The following is a 16,458-nucleotide window of genomic DNA, read 5'->3' as shown; positions in this document are numbered from 1 at the left end:
GAACTTATGACCTCTCTTTCAAGAGCACAAATTCTCCACCACTAAACCAATCTCCACCACTAAACCAACTCAAGTTGTACTGAAAAAATAGATATATTAATAAAAAATGAATTTACAATATAGATGCTTTCTAATACTACATTTGAACTAACAAACAAAAAAGAGTTTCAACGATTTAAATAAGGTAGTGTATTTAGCTCTCTTCATCTAATCTAGTCAAACAAGTAAACGGACCGAAGAAGTCTATTAAATTGAACATGCAGTCTATTTAGCTCCATCGAATATAGTTAAACAAGTAAAATGTTTGTAAATTAATATATCTTTCGGCGTCACTCATACTTAATCAGGTTAAGTTTCCAAGTTTTGCCCGGTCAAACCAGCATAAAAAAAGGCCGCCTTCTAGAAGATCTGAACAAAAATCTAACACAGGAATGCTGTGACAAATGAAGTCGTCTATCCTCAATCCAGCTGGTATGTTATTTGATCCTAATAAATGAAGGCTTTTTAAGCATTAGAATGCCTAAATTCATTCAGAGCTATTCTGATTACTTCAGAAATAAATTGAAGCACACTTGAGTACCCAAATTCCTTATCTGCTGGATTCGAGTTTCATTTTTGAAATTATCAGATTTGATTGAGTACCCAAAGGCCTTCTCCTGTTAATTCAGTTTTTTTCGGAACAAACTAACAAAAGAAGATAATGAACGGGCTGGCATCAGGAGGTCCTCTCGTGCGGTCCGGCACGACAAACCGCCGGGTGAGAATCAATGTCGGCGGGAAAATTTTCGAGAGCACTACGGCCACACTTCAGTCGGCCGGCAAGTCATCTCTTTTGGCAAGATCCGCACCGAGTCTGCCCTCAGACTCGGCCGAGATCTTTTTTGATCGCGACCCACGGCCCTTCGCCCTTCTCCTTGCCCTCCTCCGTACGGGCAACTTGCCTGGGGCGTCGAAGTCATTTGACCTCGATGCCTTGGTAGAGGAGGCTGAATATTATGGCATCCTGGATCTGCTCAGTGCTGCTATGGGCCCTTCGACATTGGATGGCCTTGATGTTGATAGGGTCCAGATGGTGGTTTCCAATGGGCGGGATTTCCCTTCGGCCCTGAGTGCAGGGGCTGATGGGTCACTGTGGGTTGGACATGGAGGTAAAATTACGGCTTATGATTGGGCCCTTAGAAAGCAGACCACTACACTTACAGAACTAGACAGGGTCGATTCCCTGCACAGGATTTCTGAGAGCCGAGCAGCAGTTGGGTCCAAGGTGAGATTACTTTAAATGTTCATTAAGTTGAATTTGGTCTGTATAAGCTTTTAAATTGGGGATTTGCTCTTTCAATGATAGTTTGCATCCCGGCTTGGTAAATTGAATTTGTTACATTATTTTCAGTGTTCAATTATGAGAACTATATCTGGAGTCAACTGTCCAGATATACTTTTCATAACTGGGAAATTGGTAGATTCAGCGTTCTAAAGAGTCTAATTGGGAAACTATCTATCTCAAATTGCAGCGGTAACTGGGAGACTGTCTATCCAGCATACTAGATACATTAATTGATATATAAAGATGTACATTTCATAATTTGGAAATTGCTGATTCAGCAATCTAGACGGCCAATTTAGGAAGTTTTCTATCCCACTTTCCAGTAGTAATTGGGAAAATGTCCATCCTGCTTGCTAGATACTTTAATTAAAGGTCTAGAGTTTCATTACAATCACATTGCAGTGCATCTGTATCTTTCCGTAATGAATATGTAAGGGTTCATCGAGAATGCTGAATAGATTGGCCCTCTCAAGAATCCTGGAAAGGCAGTTCTTGAATTGCATCACTTGTTTACAAGATTCTTCTAGTTTTTACATGAATTCTTGAAACATTGAATTGCAAGTAGACCTTTCCGTATGCAACAGTGTATACAAAATGTTGGATAGGACCTAGCCAAGCAGCTCCTATAATTGCTTCTCTTTTTGTAGAAGATTGTTTCTGATTTTAGCTTTAAAGTGATCTCTTAAGCTTTTTTCGATGTACACATATGTTTCTCTCCGAGTCTATGCCACTTGTTAGAAGATTGCACAGAAGTGCATCTAGATACTCCAGTATAGTACTTAAAAGTACATCTAGAATGGCAACTGACAAATCATCATCTTTCAGAAGATTAATTTAGTTTTGAATGAGTTCCTCGAGCTTTGTTTGATTGAATGAAGCAATTTATTTGATTTGCGGTACCTGATTACAAGATTCTCACACCCCCATTATTCAGTGTGTATCTAACTTCTTCCATACAATGCCGACAGGTGCATCTAGTAAACACTAGGCAAACTGCATTACTTGTTTAGAAGATTTCTTCTAGCTTAGTTGATTAGGTGCATTTTATTTTTACCTCTTTTCGACATGGTACTGAAGGTGCACGTAGAATGCATGCCAGGTAAAATACATTACCTTTTTAGAAGATTGTACGCATTTATTTCTCTGAATCTATGTCATGCGTTAGAAGATTGCACTGTGCACCTAGATACTCTGGTGTAGCACAGAAAAGTAAATCTAGAATGCTCATCGATAAATTATTAAATTGCATTACCTTTGGAAGATTGTTTCAATTTTAAATGAGTTCCACTAGCTTTATTTTTTTGAATGAACTTATTTCCTTGAATTGCACTGCTTGATTAGAAGATTGTCACAGTTTTAAAATGATTTCTCCTATTATTTAAAGTGTATCTACTCTTTTCCATACAATATTGAAAGATGCATCTAGAATGCTTGCTAGGAAGACTGCATTACTAAGCTAAATAAAATGCAGCCATCGTATTTGAATGCAAATGATGTGATGAATAAGACACTGTTTGTTTGTGTTGATTTTAAACTTGTTTAAGATCTCATTTACAATGTTATGACTGCTTATATTTGTGCATTTGCATCTACAGGACTTCCCTGCACTTCACATCTATGACACAATGAATGGTACGCATGTGAAGAGCATAGCCTGGTCTGACCGTAATGATACTCGTATATATCGAACGTGTGTTCAGTCAGTCACCTCTTCAGGATCAGCAATTTTTGCCAGCTTTGAGACTGGACAGCACACAGACAACACAATTCTCATGGTAGACAAAGAAAATCTCCAAATCGTGAAGGTAGATATTGAATTTTATTTAAGCTTGTAATTTTCAAAACAATGCTTGCACTAGCATTAATCGCAAGGCAATCCACAAAGCATATAAGCACATTGAAAGTGATGCTGAGTGATGTTAGAATTTCACAGGAGGATCCTAAAACTTGCTCTTTGATCATCATTATTGGATTTAAACTAAGCCAATGATTGTCTAGGGATCATCTGAGCATAATTGGATACATTCATGACTGTTGATTCTCAGCCAATGATTGCTTTAGTCACCATACAATGTTGTTGGCCTGCTTGTAAATTGTTCTTATTGTCACTCAATTATTGAAATGCAGGAAATTGGCCGAGAGAATGGCCGTTCAGCACATTCAAAAGTGGCCACTAAATTGCTGTACCTGGGTTCTAAGGACCTGCTCATGGCTACTGGTGTACATGGTGGGACATTTGGTTACAGCAGTTACATACGACTCTGGGATGTGCGGGCTGATAAAATTGTATGGGAATGGAAAGAGCCAAATTCAAACGCAGATCCGAGGGTCATGGAACGCGACAGCTTTGCAGATGTAACATTCAATGAAGATTTAGCTGGCATTTTTAAGGTGAGTGTGATGACAGGCAAGTTAGCCATGGCTGACCTCAGACACTTGAACTCCCAGGACCCGTGGATGCATATGACTGAAACAAATCCTGCACTGGCAGTTAATGAAGGGAGGCCAGATACTAAGCTGTTGGGCTATGGAAAACAGATATTTTGTAGCAGAGGTGGGGATTTGGAAGTATGGTCTGAGGTTCCTTTAGCAGCTGCCAGTGCGGGTTTGAATGAGAAAGAGTATTGGGAGACCTCGTTCAGGAGGAATTTTATTGAGCACGGTAGGAGACATACCGGGCAGGAAGTTATGGCCCTTGCTGGTGGTGGGGATAGGCTTTTTGTGGCGAGGGCAGAGATGCAGGGGGTTGAAGTTTGGGAGACTCACCGCCTGGTTTCTTCAGAGGTTGCCCTGTAGAGAATCCTGGATAGGAAGGATGCATTTTCTGTATAGTTGTTTCTATATTTCCCTTATACTTATGGAATTTTTTTGTTATTCTCCGTCCTGGATGGTCAAGAACGCACTCATTTGGGCAGCACTGCAATATTTAAGTTTGGACATGGTGTGGCTTATGCCAGGTTTGGCTTAGTCTCTATTCCTTCAAATTCATCCAGAATTTGCACCATCATTACAGTTGGGAAGGCCGCAGTGAAATGAAACTTGGAACCTGTTTTGGATGCTTGAAGCAATATGTTCCTTTGGACTTTAGTGTTGCCTGGAGCTTGAATAAAGTTTCCAAATCAGACGTTACTCCTCAGTGGGATGCTTTTTAGAACATTCTTAATGGCTGCTTCCAGTACATAGCATGGGCATAGACCGGCTTAGAAGCTGGGCCGAGAAGTATCTGTACTGTGAAGGTTGCCAAAAATTTTCATTCCGATTCTGAAATCAAAGGATCAGGTCAAGCCTCAACGGTGAACCAAGGCCCTGCTTTGTTTGATGCCTGTGTTGTATGTGCCGTTTGGCTCTAGTTGTGCAGAGAAATCGGTAAAACCAAGGCTTTAGAATCGACGTTAAGCATATTGTATATGAATTTTTCTCATTAACTTCTGTACAGTTTTTTAATTTTTTATTGGAAAAAATATTACTTTAAGTCCCTTTTTAACAGTCCCCATACTTTCGGTTGAGTCTGGAACCTTGATTGCAGGTTAAATTGTAACTGTTTCTGTATTTTGTTTTCTTTTGTCACCTTGGAATTTGATTTTGGTGCTTGGACTGTGACTAAATCAATTTCTGATTGCTTGTCCTTCCAAATCCAGGAGAATCCCAGTGGATAAATTTCTTTAACAAGCATATGCTAGGGTGTCAATTTTTCTCTTTTAAACGACATTGAATATAAAGAAATATTTCTTTTACAAGTATGTGTAGTTTAAGATAAGTATTTGAGAAAAACTTCTGAAAGTCACTATAACTCTTGTAAAATTTTTCAAATGAAACAATTATATAGATTTATATATATATTTGATGAGGGTTTTTCATCTACAAAGTAGTTTTAGCTATTTGATACTGGAGCACAAAGTTTGGGCTGAATCTATTTGGCTAAAAATCAACTTAAGTGTATCCATTTCACCAAATTCGTCCAGGGCACAATCCAAGTCTCATCCCTTATGATTTCGGAGCCTTGCGCTCGACAAGACTTGATCCCTGATGAACTCAAATGAACCTTTCAACTTCACGGCTCATTGACTATCTATTTATATTTATATTGTGTTTTAAGTATACGAGATTGTGAATTTTTTAGTAGAATTTTCTATATTATGGGTTGCTGATCTGGAGGTCATGGTTTCTGTACCATTCGGGTTCTGTTAATGGTACTGGTCTGGGTATAGCTTGTGGGTTCGTCTATTGTTTAGAGACTTGATTGTCATGATTAAATTATAATAAGAAAACGATACTCCCCTGGGTGCGACTAATAATAAAGGCATTGAAAAATGGCACAATACAAAATTTAGAACACACAAAACTCACCTCACTCCTGCTAGTCCATTGCATTTGGTCATAATCAACTAATTGCTGATTTGGATTTTCTTGATGAGGACCTGCATATTGATTTGTTTCCATTGTTTTCAGTTTGGCTATAACCGCTGATTTTTTATATTTTGAACAGATGTTACATACCTTATGTGATTTATTCTTTTGAAATATCAAGTGTTGCAAGGTGTGTGCCCTTGGTCTTTGTGCAGCACAAGTGGTAGCTTTTCACGACATGGCTTAGTCGCCTCCCGTGGATTCTTTGTGTCTGGTGGTTGTAGCGGGCATTGACAGATTGACCTTTTGGTGCAACGGCAACCGTACCCAACAAATGATATCAGAGTTGGGTCACAGGTTCAAACCCCCGCTTGCACTGAGGGGGGATTGTTGCAAGGCGTGCGCCCTAGGTCTCTATGCTGTAATTTTATACCCTAGGTATGTTAATCAGATTTATATAATTGATTATGCCCTAGATTGTAATCAGATTTGCAGTATTTTAATAAGCCAACATTCAGTAAAATCAGAAATAAAAACAGTAGACAAACAAGCATACCCTGGGAAAACCTCCAAGGAGGAAAAACCCAGCATGAAAGACCCACAGGTCAGATTATATATTCTCCTCTATATCATAAGTACAATACTTAGCTTGAATCTGATCTTCACATATCAGATCTGTCCCTTTGCATGCTTCAAAACTGCATCAAAATACACTATGTCCTCTTGGACAATTTCGCACAAATCTAGATAGGTTCGCACTCTTCCTTGAAGTTAAGTTCGCACCCTTCTTGGAGAATTTGCACCTTAGCAGCAGAGCTAATTCGCTTTTTGCATGAGATTCAATTGATGTGTTTGACTTGTGAAATGTCCTTCATTTATATGCACTTTTAACCCTTGTTTGCAAGTCGGCCTTCTTTAAGTTTTGGCGCCAAAATTATTGTGGCGTGAGATATTTAGGATAGTGTGAGAGATAGGGCTGGGCCTAGGCTTGGGCTCACATTACCCTTTAGGTCCCAGACCTAAAAGGGTTCGGATGTTGCCTTAAGGCAATCCGAACCCTATATAACCCTAGTTATAAACAACATGTGCAGCACAAGCGGTAGGTTTGCGACATGGCTTAACTGCCTCCCGTGGATTTTGTCTGGTGGTTGTAGCGGGCATTGACAAGTCGACCTTTTGGTGCAACGACAACCGTACCCAACATTAAGATAGGTTTTTTTTGCCGTTATTTAATGTACAGTATCCATATTATCAATTATGATTAATTTTGTATATTTTTCTATATAAATTTTTTTTTTTTTTTTGACATTGTAATGATTTTTCTAATATTTTGTATTGATGTATCCAATCTATACCACACTTGCCCACCCTATAAAAACAAGGAATCCCCATATTACCCATACTGTTAACTCACTGTTCACTGTATAGATATTTTTATTTGGATCTGAGCTGATCCCTCTTCAAGATTAGAAGGTACAAAATTTGTGTTTATTCACTTTGCATTTTCTTATTTATAGACAAACAGGGTATAACTTTGAGCATTCAACCCATTATTTGTCAATATTCAACTTTCATTGGAGGTTGAATTCTCATTGCTTCATAACTTATGCCATTAGATCTTGCTTTTATTTGCTGGATTTCTACTCTAGTTTTGTAAGTAGAGTGATTTCAAGGTTTTTAAGTCATTTAGATCATAGTTTTAAAACTCGTAGATTCGCTATGGACTCGCAACGGACCTGTGAGTCTATTGGTGGGCCGAATCGACTCGTCAAGGACTTGCGAGCCTAGTCGACTTGCCAAGGACTCGCGAGCTGAGTCTTGGTGAGTCCTTCCCAAGGATTCGCGAGTCTTTCACTTGGACTTGTGAGTCTTTCCCTTGGACTCACGTGACCCCAAAAACATGCCCAACAAGCTATTAAAGTGTTTTTGTTTTACCTTTTTCATTCATTTGGCATTGTTTTTTGGTGAAAACAGGTTTGTAGGGTTTCAAGTCAATTTCATTCTCTTCATCAGAATATATACATGAAATATAACATTTAAGTATATTCTTATACTTTAAGTTATATTTCATGTATATATTGGCAGGATGTTTTAGAGTGGTTTCGGATGAGTTATAATGCAAATTCTAGGTTTGAGAAGATCTTTTAAATTTTCAGACTTAGTCAAATTTCAGTAATCAGTAGGCTCCTATTAGTAGTCTCTCTATCTCTCTATCCCACTTACTTTATCTGCCCCAAATTTTAGACCTATCTATCTCCCTATTACTCTTCCTCTATCCCCTCTCTACCACTCGCTATCTCAGTCTCTCCTCTCTCCTCCAAAGATCTAGACCTATCATTATATGTAATTTTGTAAACATTTATAAACTTATGCTGCTATTATACATTTTAAAGTTTGAAACTATGAGTATGAATGATGAAATTTCAAATATTGAGTGTTTGGAGATCATATGACATGTGTATTGTTTCAATTATGACTCTTATGTTCTCTAAATGCATTAATTTCTTTATGTTTTTTTGTAAAATTACATTTTTTTTTGCCGAGTTTTTCACGAGTATGAATCTGAATCCAATTTTTTGGTTTGCCGAATCCATGGCGAGTCCGAGTTTTAAAACTTTGATTTAGACTAATGCAAAAGGTTGTGTGTCTTTGTACTTCCGGTACATTCAGAATCATGGAAAATTTCAAGGGATTGAATTGCCTTATGGTAGATGTTGACCGGTTTTGAATTTTGAAACAATTGTAAACAAATAGCCAATCATTATAAAATCTCATTTGGGTGCAGTAGACTGATGCAGAATGAAACCTCATACCTATTTTGGGTGCTTGAAAAAGCATACACGGTTGAACTTTCTTACTATTTTGGATGTTTTGAGGAACATATCCGAATGGATTTTATGCCTTATTTTTTAACATTATCCAATCGGGTCTTTATTTTTTGAATGAAATACAAAATCACACTTTATTGCAATATTTAGCATGGGTGTCTTTTGGCTTTAGATGCTGGGTTTAAGGGAAATCTGTACTGTCGAAAGTCAACTTTATCTGTACCTTAATTTTATACTAGTAAAAATTAAGAAACAGGTCAAATTGGCAAGTCCCCATTGATCTTGCATAGCTTTATTATCTGCTGTAAACTTTTCTTTAGGTTTAGCCGTGCAGAGAAGTAAAAGCAAGGTTGGTTACATGCCTTTAAACAGAAAAGGTATAGCATTTTTTTGTTTATTCACTTTGCAGAGGCAAAGCAACACAATCTTTAGTTTTCAATTCACTCTATGCAGCCTGTGCCCCTACGTTTGTAATTGAGCAATGGGGTTTCAATTTCAGGCCAGGTTCTTACTGCTTTTGTATTTGTTTTGTCATTGGATGTCTAATTTTGGTTGGGGCTTTTACAGTGCAGTTTTACAAGTAATGGTAAGTGATGTTTGTACTTGTACCTTACGAAATAAATTCTTAATCTGGACACACATTTTAAAGAATGGGAGGTTTTATTTATACATAGAATAATTGGTAAACCATAATCTATATGTATATTGAGTTATAGGCTAGCATTCGAGGAAATGGTTCTTGTAAACTTTGGTCTCTTAAAATATTTATTTTGTGTCGTTTTGATGGGTCTTAATTGATCCATAAATTCAGAGAGATACTCTTAAAACAATTCACAAACAACGAATTCTTTGCTGTTGCTTCTCACAAACACCTTTTAGATTAATGATAGTGTGTTCACTTGTTCATAAACTTATCAAACATGATGTGTAGATCACATAAGCATGAAAATGTGCAAACAAACACAAAGAAATATCAAAATAATGGGCTGAACATGAGAGTTAATTTAGGAGAACCTCAATTTGGGGATAAAACACTTTTAAGAGAGTCGATAGTTTCTCGTTTTCGTTATAAATGTAGTCTAAGTACATTGTACTGTCTATGACATGAACCATCAGACTTGAACATGAATATAAGAGTTGTATGATTTACAATATAGTTTGTAGTTTCCAAAACCTTGCTTAATTATGATACATTTGTACAATATGAAAAATTAGGAGGTCTGAACATGTACCTTCGAGGCTTTATTTTACCAAAATGGCTCAGAAGAATGTGTAAATCGTCATGAATCAAAGGGTCATCATCTATAATATGAGAAGATAAAGAGCTAACGCATCGCCCCTCACTAAATATATCACTAATAGACCAAAGTAAAAAGATAGAGGATGACTAGCAACCTTATGTGAATAAGGAAAGGCAAAGCAAGAGAAACATGTGGAGAGGTGGTGTTACAAGGTGGTGTACATGGACCTATATCCACTCATGATATATCTTCAATTAAACATGAATTAGGGGCATAAACATAGCTTTGCAAGGCTCAACAACAACATGAATAGCTAAGGGAAGATGAATTTCATCATTAGCCATTATAAAAGGCACATAAAGCATGTGAAGAAAAAGTGCTCAAAGATAAAATGGTGTAGTCACCGGTTAGGAGGGACCTCAAAAAGATCAATCCGGACCGGGCAACAAGAGTAAACACAACGGAAATAAGAAGATATGGAGGCAATGCATAACTGAATGACTTAGATCATGAAAACTGATTATAGATAACTGGTAACATCTGGATTACAAGATTTGGCTCATTGGCCTGCTACATACATGCTCAATTACATAATTGGTCAACTCCGGACCTCTCAATCATATGATCTATCTTCTATGTTCTATCTGATTGATTTCTAATGCTCAATTGCAATGATTTATATGATCCAAGGAGATTCGGTCGGCCAAAAAAGGATCAAATGCCGAAAAACGAGATCAAACATGTAAAACCAATAGGTCGGCCTCCGCCAAAGAGATTCCTCTGAAAAATCCAAAGGATGAAGTGCGGTTCAAAGGGAAGGTCGGCCACATGCCAAGGAACATTGGATGCAACGAACTGGGGCTTCGCAAGCTACAGAAAGGATCCACAAGATTCACCAATAGCAAATAGGTCAAAGCAGTTTCAGTGTCCTAAGCTAGAAAACTGTCTTAGAATCCAGAATCGATGACTTGGTGGAAAATGATCCAAATGCTCTGCGGTTTAAGAATAAGGAAGATGATCATGTCCTCAAGCAAAATCCAGTTCCACAAGATCCGGTAAGCCAATGCAAGAAAATACAGAAAGAAATGTTGAAAACTGCAAAACATAAAACAAACTGAAAAAGAAATATTTTTGGTTGATGCAAGATTGCCAAGAATCGGGGATGCTCTTGCATCATAAAACATCATCATTCTTGTTCAAATCACTAGGACTAGTCAGTAAAAATGTATGGTCAAGTTGTAGCTCATAAACAAGTGAAGTGGGTGTATCAAGACATAAGGAAAGAACAAACAAACTCTATTGCAAATAAACACATGCATAATGAAACAATGCCTCTTTATAAAATTTACCCTCTTCTCGAGGTTACAAAGACACTGTCTCAAACGTCAAGGATGAATAGAACACACACCACAAAGAATAGGAGTAAATTAGAATTTGTAAGACATGCATAAAGAGTGTAAAGGAAAATATTTGGGAGAAACCATGATATATTATGCCACTTACAGCATACAAGGGTGGACATGTATAAATCAAATATTTATCAAACAATAAAAACCCAAACCTTAATCAAAATATAGCAATTGAAAAATGACAAAAGGGTAGATCCAAACCCAAATCATTTCTTAAGTTCTCAACAAACAATGAGAAAAAAATAAGATCTAAAACTCTAATGTAGAAATAATAAACCTTAAGGTCAATCCCTGTGGGGTGTAAGATAAGCTCACCAAAAAATGTAAAGTAATAAATAGTTTTTTTTTAACCTAAAATTATGTCTAAGGAATATGATGATCAATATAATCTAGTTAACCTAATTGAGAGCCATGATAGATCATGTGACATAATTTCAGAAAATTGAAGATAAAAGTATTTAGTTGATTTTGACAATCAAATAGATAGTTCATTATTTTGATCACAACTTTTGAAACAAAACAAAACAACACTATTTGAATTATCATTTTTAGAATTTGGAGGGAGTCAATTTAATGGCACAAAATCACCTCTATAAAAATATGGTGCACAATCAACTTCAATTTCCCATGTTCAACCCCTAAATTGATATTGGATGCACAAAATTAATTTGGAATATTTTTGGACTTATGTAAGTACAATTATAGCTTCACCTTGATGTCCAAACATACAAAATAGAGTATCAATTTTGATAAACAACTATTAAGAGCATGATAGACAAGATGATTCTCCTTTGGTCAAACACCTAGAAGGATTCATTTAATAGCTTTCGAATAATATTTCTAACTTGTCACTATTGTAGGTGTTGATAATATGCTCTTGTGATGATGCAATATGTAATGAAGATCAATGGATCTAGAGGATGTGTTAAAATGAATTAGGGTTTGTTCTTTTATACAACACCCTATAATATATTTTGAAATATTTTCATGCTTTAATTTAGCACACACACACACACACACACACACACACACACACACACACACACACACACACACACACACACACACACACACAACCTTGGTTGAAATAGAGCAGCCAAAGAAAGAAACCTCATAAGCTTTACTCTAAATGAGAACATAGAAGAAATTTTAGAGAAACAAACAAGCAGTATAGCCCTAGAGAAAGCACTAAGCACTCTAGCCACCACCATTACCTCCAGTAAGGAGTGAAGAAGAAGAATTAAAAGTGGTAGAAAGAGAACTCCCCAAACCTAAGCCATTAACCCAATAGGTTCTCCTCCTAAATGAAGATCAACTATACTAGATCCTATTCATTCCCCAAATATTCATCAAAACCTTAAAAACATATAAGAATATGCCTCTCCTAAATAAGCATGTTATATAATAAGCTTTGATCATATGCATGACAATACAAAAGTGTAGTGTGTGAAAATGGAATCGGGTAAGACTAAGACCAAGATCCACTTTCATACATACATTGGAATACAAAATCACCTAGAGGAGTTATTGTATTCAACTAACTTTTGTAAAAGAGAGTCAAATGACACTTCTAGGGTTTCTATTCCTTTGTTGGTGTAGAAAATGAATGAACTAAGGAAATAGGTTGGAATGATGCAAAACTACAACTAAAGTATGAAGTAAATGAGCACTTATGCTATTGTAGTTGACTGATAAATACACTGAGATACATAAATGAGTAAGCAATTTGATTATGTACCCGTGACTACAAATTGAACTTGATTCTATAGGTCTGAGACACTCAGAACGCCTTGGTCTTTTGAGTATGAGTTTTTGTCTGAAAACTTGCAACCTAAACTTCTTTAGGAGCCACATACCAAATTTGATGCAAAAACTTGAGAATAGGGGTGCCCCCAACACCTTGGTCCCGAGAAAAGAGATCCGAATTTTGGGAATAAGTTTGGGATAGTATCCTGACGCTAATCTAGACTTGCTAGCTTTGTCGAGTACTTGTAGCTACACCTGCAAGATGGAAAATGGTATGGTGGTGGCTCTATAGGGGTTTGCCTTGGTCAACTCTTTATTTTGGTGATTTCCACCTCCACAGATAGCTGATATTGAAATTGGAATAATGTGTGTGCTCTTGAATCTTAAGCGTGTTTAAGTTTGCTACGAACTAAAATGCCTAGTATGCAAACTAGAGTCTACTCAAGTGTGTATTAGAGCCAAAATTTAAATGATTGAATTGAAATACTTTAAAATACACCATTTGAAAACAAATTTAAAATAATAATGTAAATCTAAAGCTATATATGATGTAGATCTGAAACTAAACGGTAGAAACATAAGAACAACATGAAATCATACCAAATTCCTTAGGGAGAGGTACAAGCCAATCATCAGTCAGTGATTCCTATCATCCTCCAATGCCTCTTGAAGCTTCCATGGTTGAATGATTGTTGATGAAGAAGTAATTGATTTGTAGATTTGAGACTCCTCTAAAGTAGCCTTTTCACTTCTTTAGGATATTTTCTATTGTGAAATTGTTGCTCTCTAAAGATGCCAAAAGATTATCACAAATGAGGAGGTGAATTGCCTTATATATGAAATCCTAGGTTTGAATTTGATGAAAAGATGACTTAAGTTAGTTATATATTCACACAGAGTGGGATTTGAATTGATTAGGATCACTAAATTATCCTCTCGAAATTTGGGAAAAAAGTGTGGGATTGAGGCGGTATGGTCGTCTTGTTCTTGATAGCTTTTTTTCCAAATTTTCAGGGATACAAAATAACGAGGTTCTAATGTTGAATCTAGCTTGATGGCTCAAACCAAGATGTATGGATATGTGGGATGCATTTTGAAAGTTGCAATTGGGGTAGAATTAGGGATAATTTAGGATGAATGATAAAAGGGCACACCTAGAATCAAGGGCCCAATTTATAAAGTGTGATGTGATTTGAATTAATAAAGGACTCACAATTTAATTAATTAATTAAAATGCAAACGAAAGTCCTATAATGCATAGTATAATGAGACATACTGAAATGAGTGCTAAGCGTGGAATTGGACACCCTAATTAAAGGTGTACAATTTACGACATTACATTGAACCCCCAATTCAACGGTCATATGACAATACGTGCATATGCAAGCTAAAGTATAGAAAAGTAAAAATTCATGTAAAAAGTATATTTCTGTAAGTGTTGAATGAAGCCCCCAATGTAACAGTACCTGCAATGCATTGTTAGGAACCACATTCTACAAAAAAACTTTGGTAGTTGAAATAATTTTTTTTGAGAGATCTTACTAAGAGTGATGAAATTCCAGGGTATCTATATGCCTCCTTGTTTCCTCTTGTTACTTTAGGAGGTAGAAACATGTTCACCATGTTGAATTGTGAAATGGAAGTGATGAACAATGCACATAACAAGGTTTGAGACAAAACCAAAACTACTCGATAGGCATTTTGAAATATAGGGGACTGATTTATGATTCCAACACAACAAACGACACATGAATTAGAGTTCTCTAGCTCAAGATATGAGAGATGAAAAAAACCATAAAAAATAGGGGTTTAGAGGAATTAGGGTTTTGATAAAATTACCTCTTAAAATGTCCAAGGGGTTGTGTTCTATTGGTTAAAGCATTGAGTTCTCATTGTGGAGATCAAAGTTCAAATCCCAAAGGGACATCTAATATGAAATTCAAAGTTGTGACTCTTAGTCTTCCATAGTTGGCTTCTAGGTGGTTTCTAATAAGTGGATTCTAATTTGTGACTCTTGGTCTTCCATAGGTTGATTCTAGTGTGGTTGCTCGAAATGAGCTAATGGTGGTTTCTAATAATTTGATTCTAGTGTGGTTGCTTGAAATGAGAAAAATATTTATAAACGATCTAGAATAGAAAAAAAATTACCTCTTAAAATAGTGACAAATGTAATATTCATTTGTCTTATTCAGAATTTTTTGTTGTGAAGTGGAGATAAGGATCCTACCGAGGAAGGATGCCAAGCCGATGACCAGATGTGCCCACAAGGATGGAGAACCTACATCAATTAGTTGAGGAGGGTATTCCACTAGACGAGGTAGGTTGCCAAGCTTGCTTTGTGTTTCATTTTCCTTCAAGATGTTGATTTCTATTGAAAACCTTAGGTTCTTACGTGACCCACCTAGGGTGGGCGTGATAATATGATGAAACAATAAGGATCCGGTCAACTACTAAGAGGTGGGGGGGGGGGGTTGAATCAGTAGATAGAAAACAAACTAAACTTTCACCAAACTTAATCCCAACTCATAAATCAATCACTGAACTAACCAGTTTAAACACTTTAACAAAACTGATACTGCAATGTCAAACTTTACTGGTTGATCAAAACAACAATGATACAATGTAACATATCTGAAACTCAAATACCATTTAACCAAAACATTAAACTACTTTACTAACATTAGTAATAGCTCATTTCAGATCACTTCCGGTTATCTAATCATATCTAATTGGATTTACCAGTTAGCATATCAACCATATCAAAACATAACCACAAAATCATTCACCACTTGACAATGATTTTTGACATGGAAACCCAAATGGGAAAAGCTATGATGGGGCTGAATACCCACAAGTATTCTGAACTCTTCTGAAGTTCGCCCTGTTAGGAGCCAAGCCTTGTTAGAAGCTTATACAATAATGTCCTGTTAAGAACATATTTGGTTAGGGACCACTCAGTTAAGGGATTGACTACAATACCCTGTTAAAGGCAATACCCTATTAGGAGTAACCTCGACAGAGAATTTTAAATCCAAGCTAATGGATCACCTAGTTAGAGGATTTAAACAACACCAAGCTTGTTAAAGCTTACCCGGTTAGGGGATTTAACTGTTGTAATGGCTAGAGAACAACAGGGTTTTTGCTGATCTGGTAATAGCACTATCTTGCTTAGTCAGATCCTTTTATGCTCCTATCTGCCTTCAAAACATTCTACAGGCACTCCTTCTGGTTCAACATTAATCTCACTACCACACTTAACAAAAGAGCTAACACAATTACAAAACAACTCATCAACCTTATAAACAAATACAATAAGTCGGTAACACATCGCAAAACCTATAAATCTCATAGAGATTACAAACATATTGGTTCAATTATGATCATTGGATTACATAGAAATCAACTACACATTGTTCTAGACAACTTCGAGCGCTCCTGGATCACTGCACATCGAATCCTGTAACTCATCACGCAGTTATCACTTCATGCTATGCATATACTCATTCCCAAGATAAACAATTATCTTCACGTGCCAAAATCACTTTGAAACTCATCACATGCAT

General features: G+C 36.6%; 1 protein-coding gene across 1 annotated transcript; it reads left to right on the top strand.

Moving 5' to 3' along the window:
* Positions 1-321: 321 nt before the first annotated feature.
* Positions 322-4,796, top strand: LOC131051644 (protein ENDOPLASMIC RETICULUM-ARRESTED PEN3). Its single transcript, XM_057986210.2, has 4 exons — positions 322-471; positions 720-1,264; positions 2,920-3,129; positions 3,452-4,796. Exons 1-4 carry the CDS (start codon positions 444-446, stop codon positions 4,118-4,120), a joined length of 1,452 nt encoding a protein of 483 aa, XP_057842193.2. The 5' UTR covers positions 322-443; the 3' UTR covers positions 4,121-4,796.
* The last annotated feature ends 11,662 nt before the right edge of the window (positions 4,797-16,458 follow it).

This window comes from Cryptomeria japonica, chromosome 8 (assembly GCF_030272615.1).
Source record: "Cryptomeria japonica chromosome 8, Sugi_1.0, whole genome shotgun sequence".
Lineage (NCBI taxonomy): Eukaryota > Viridiplantae > Streptophyta > Pinopsida > Cupressales > Cupressaceae > Cryptomeria > Cryptomeria japonica.
This window is presented reverse-complemented; position numbering and strand designations above follow the sequence as displayed.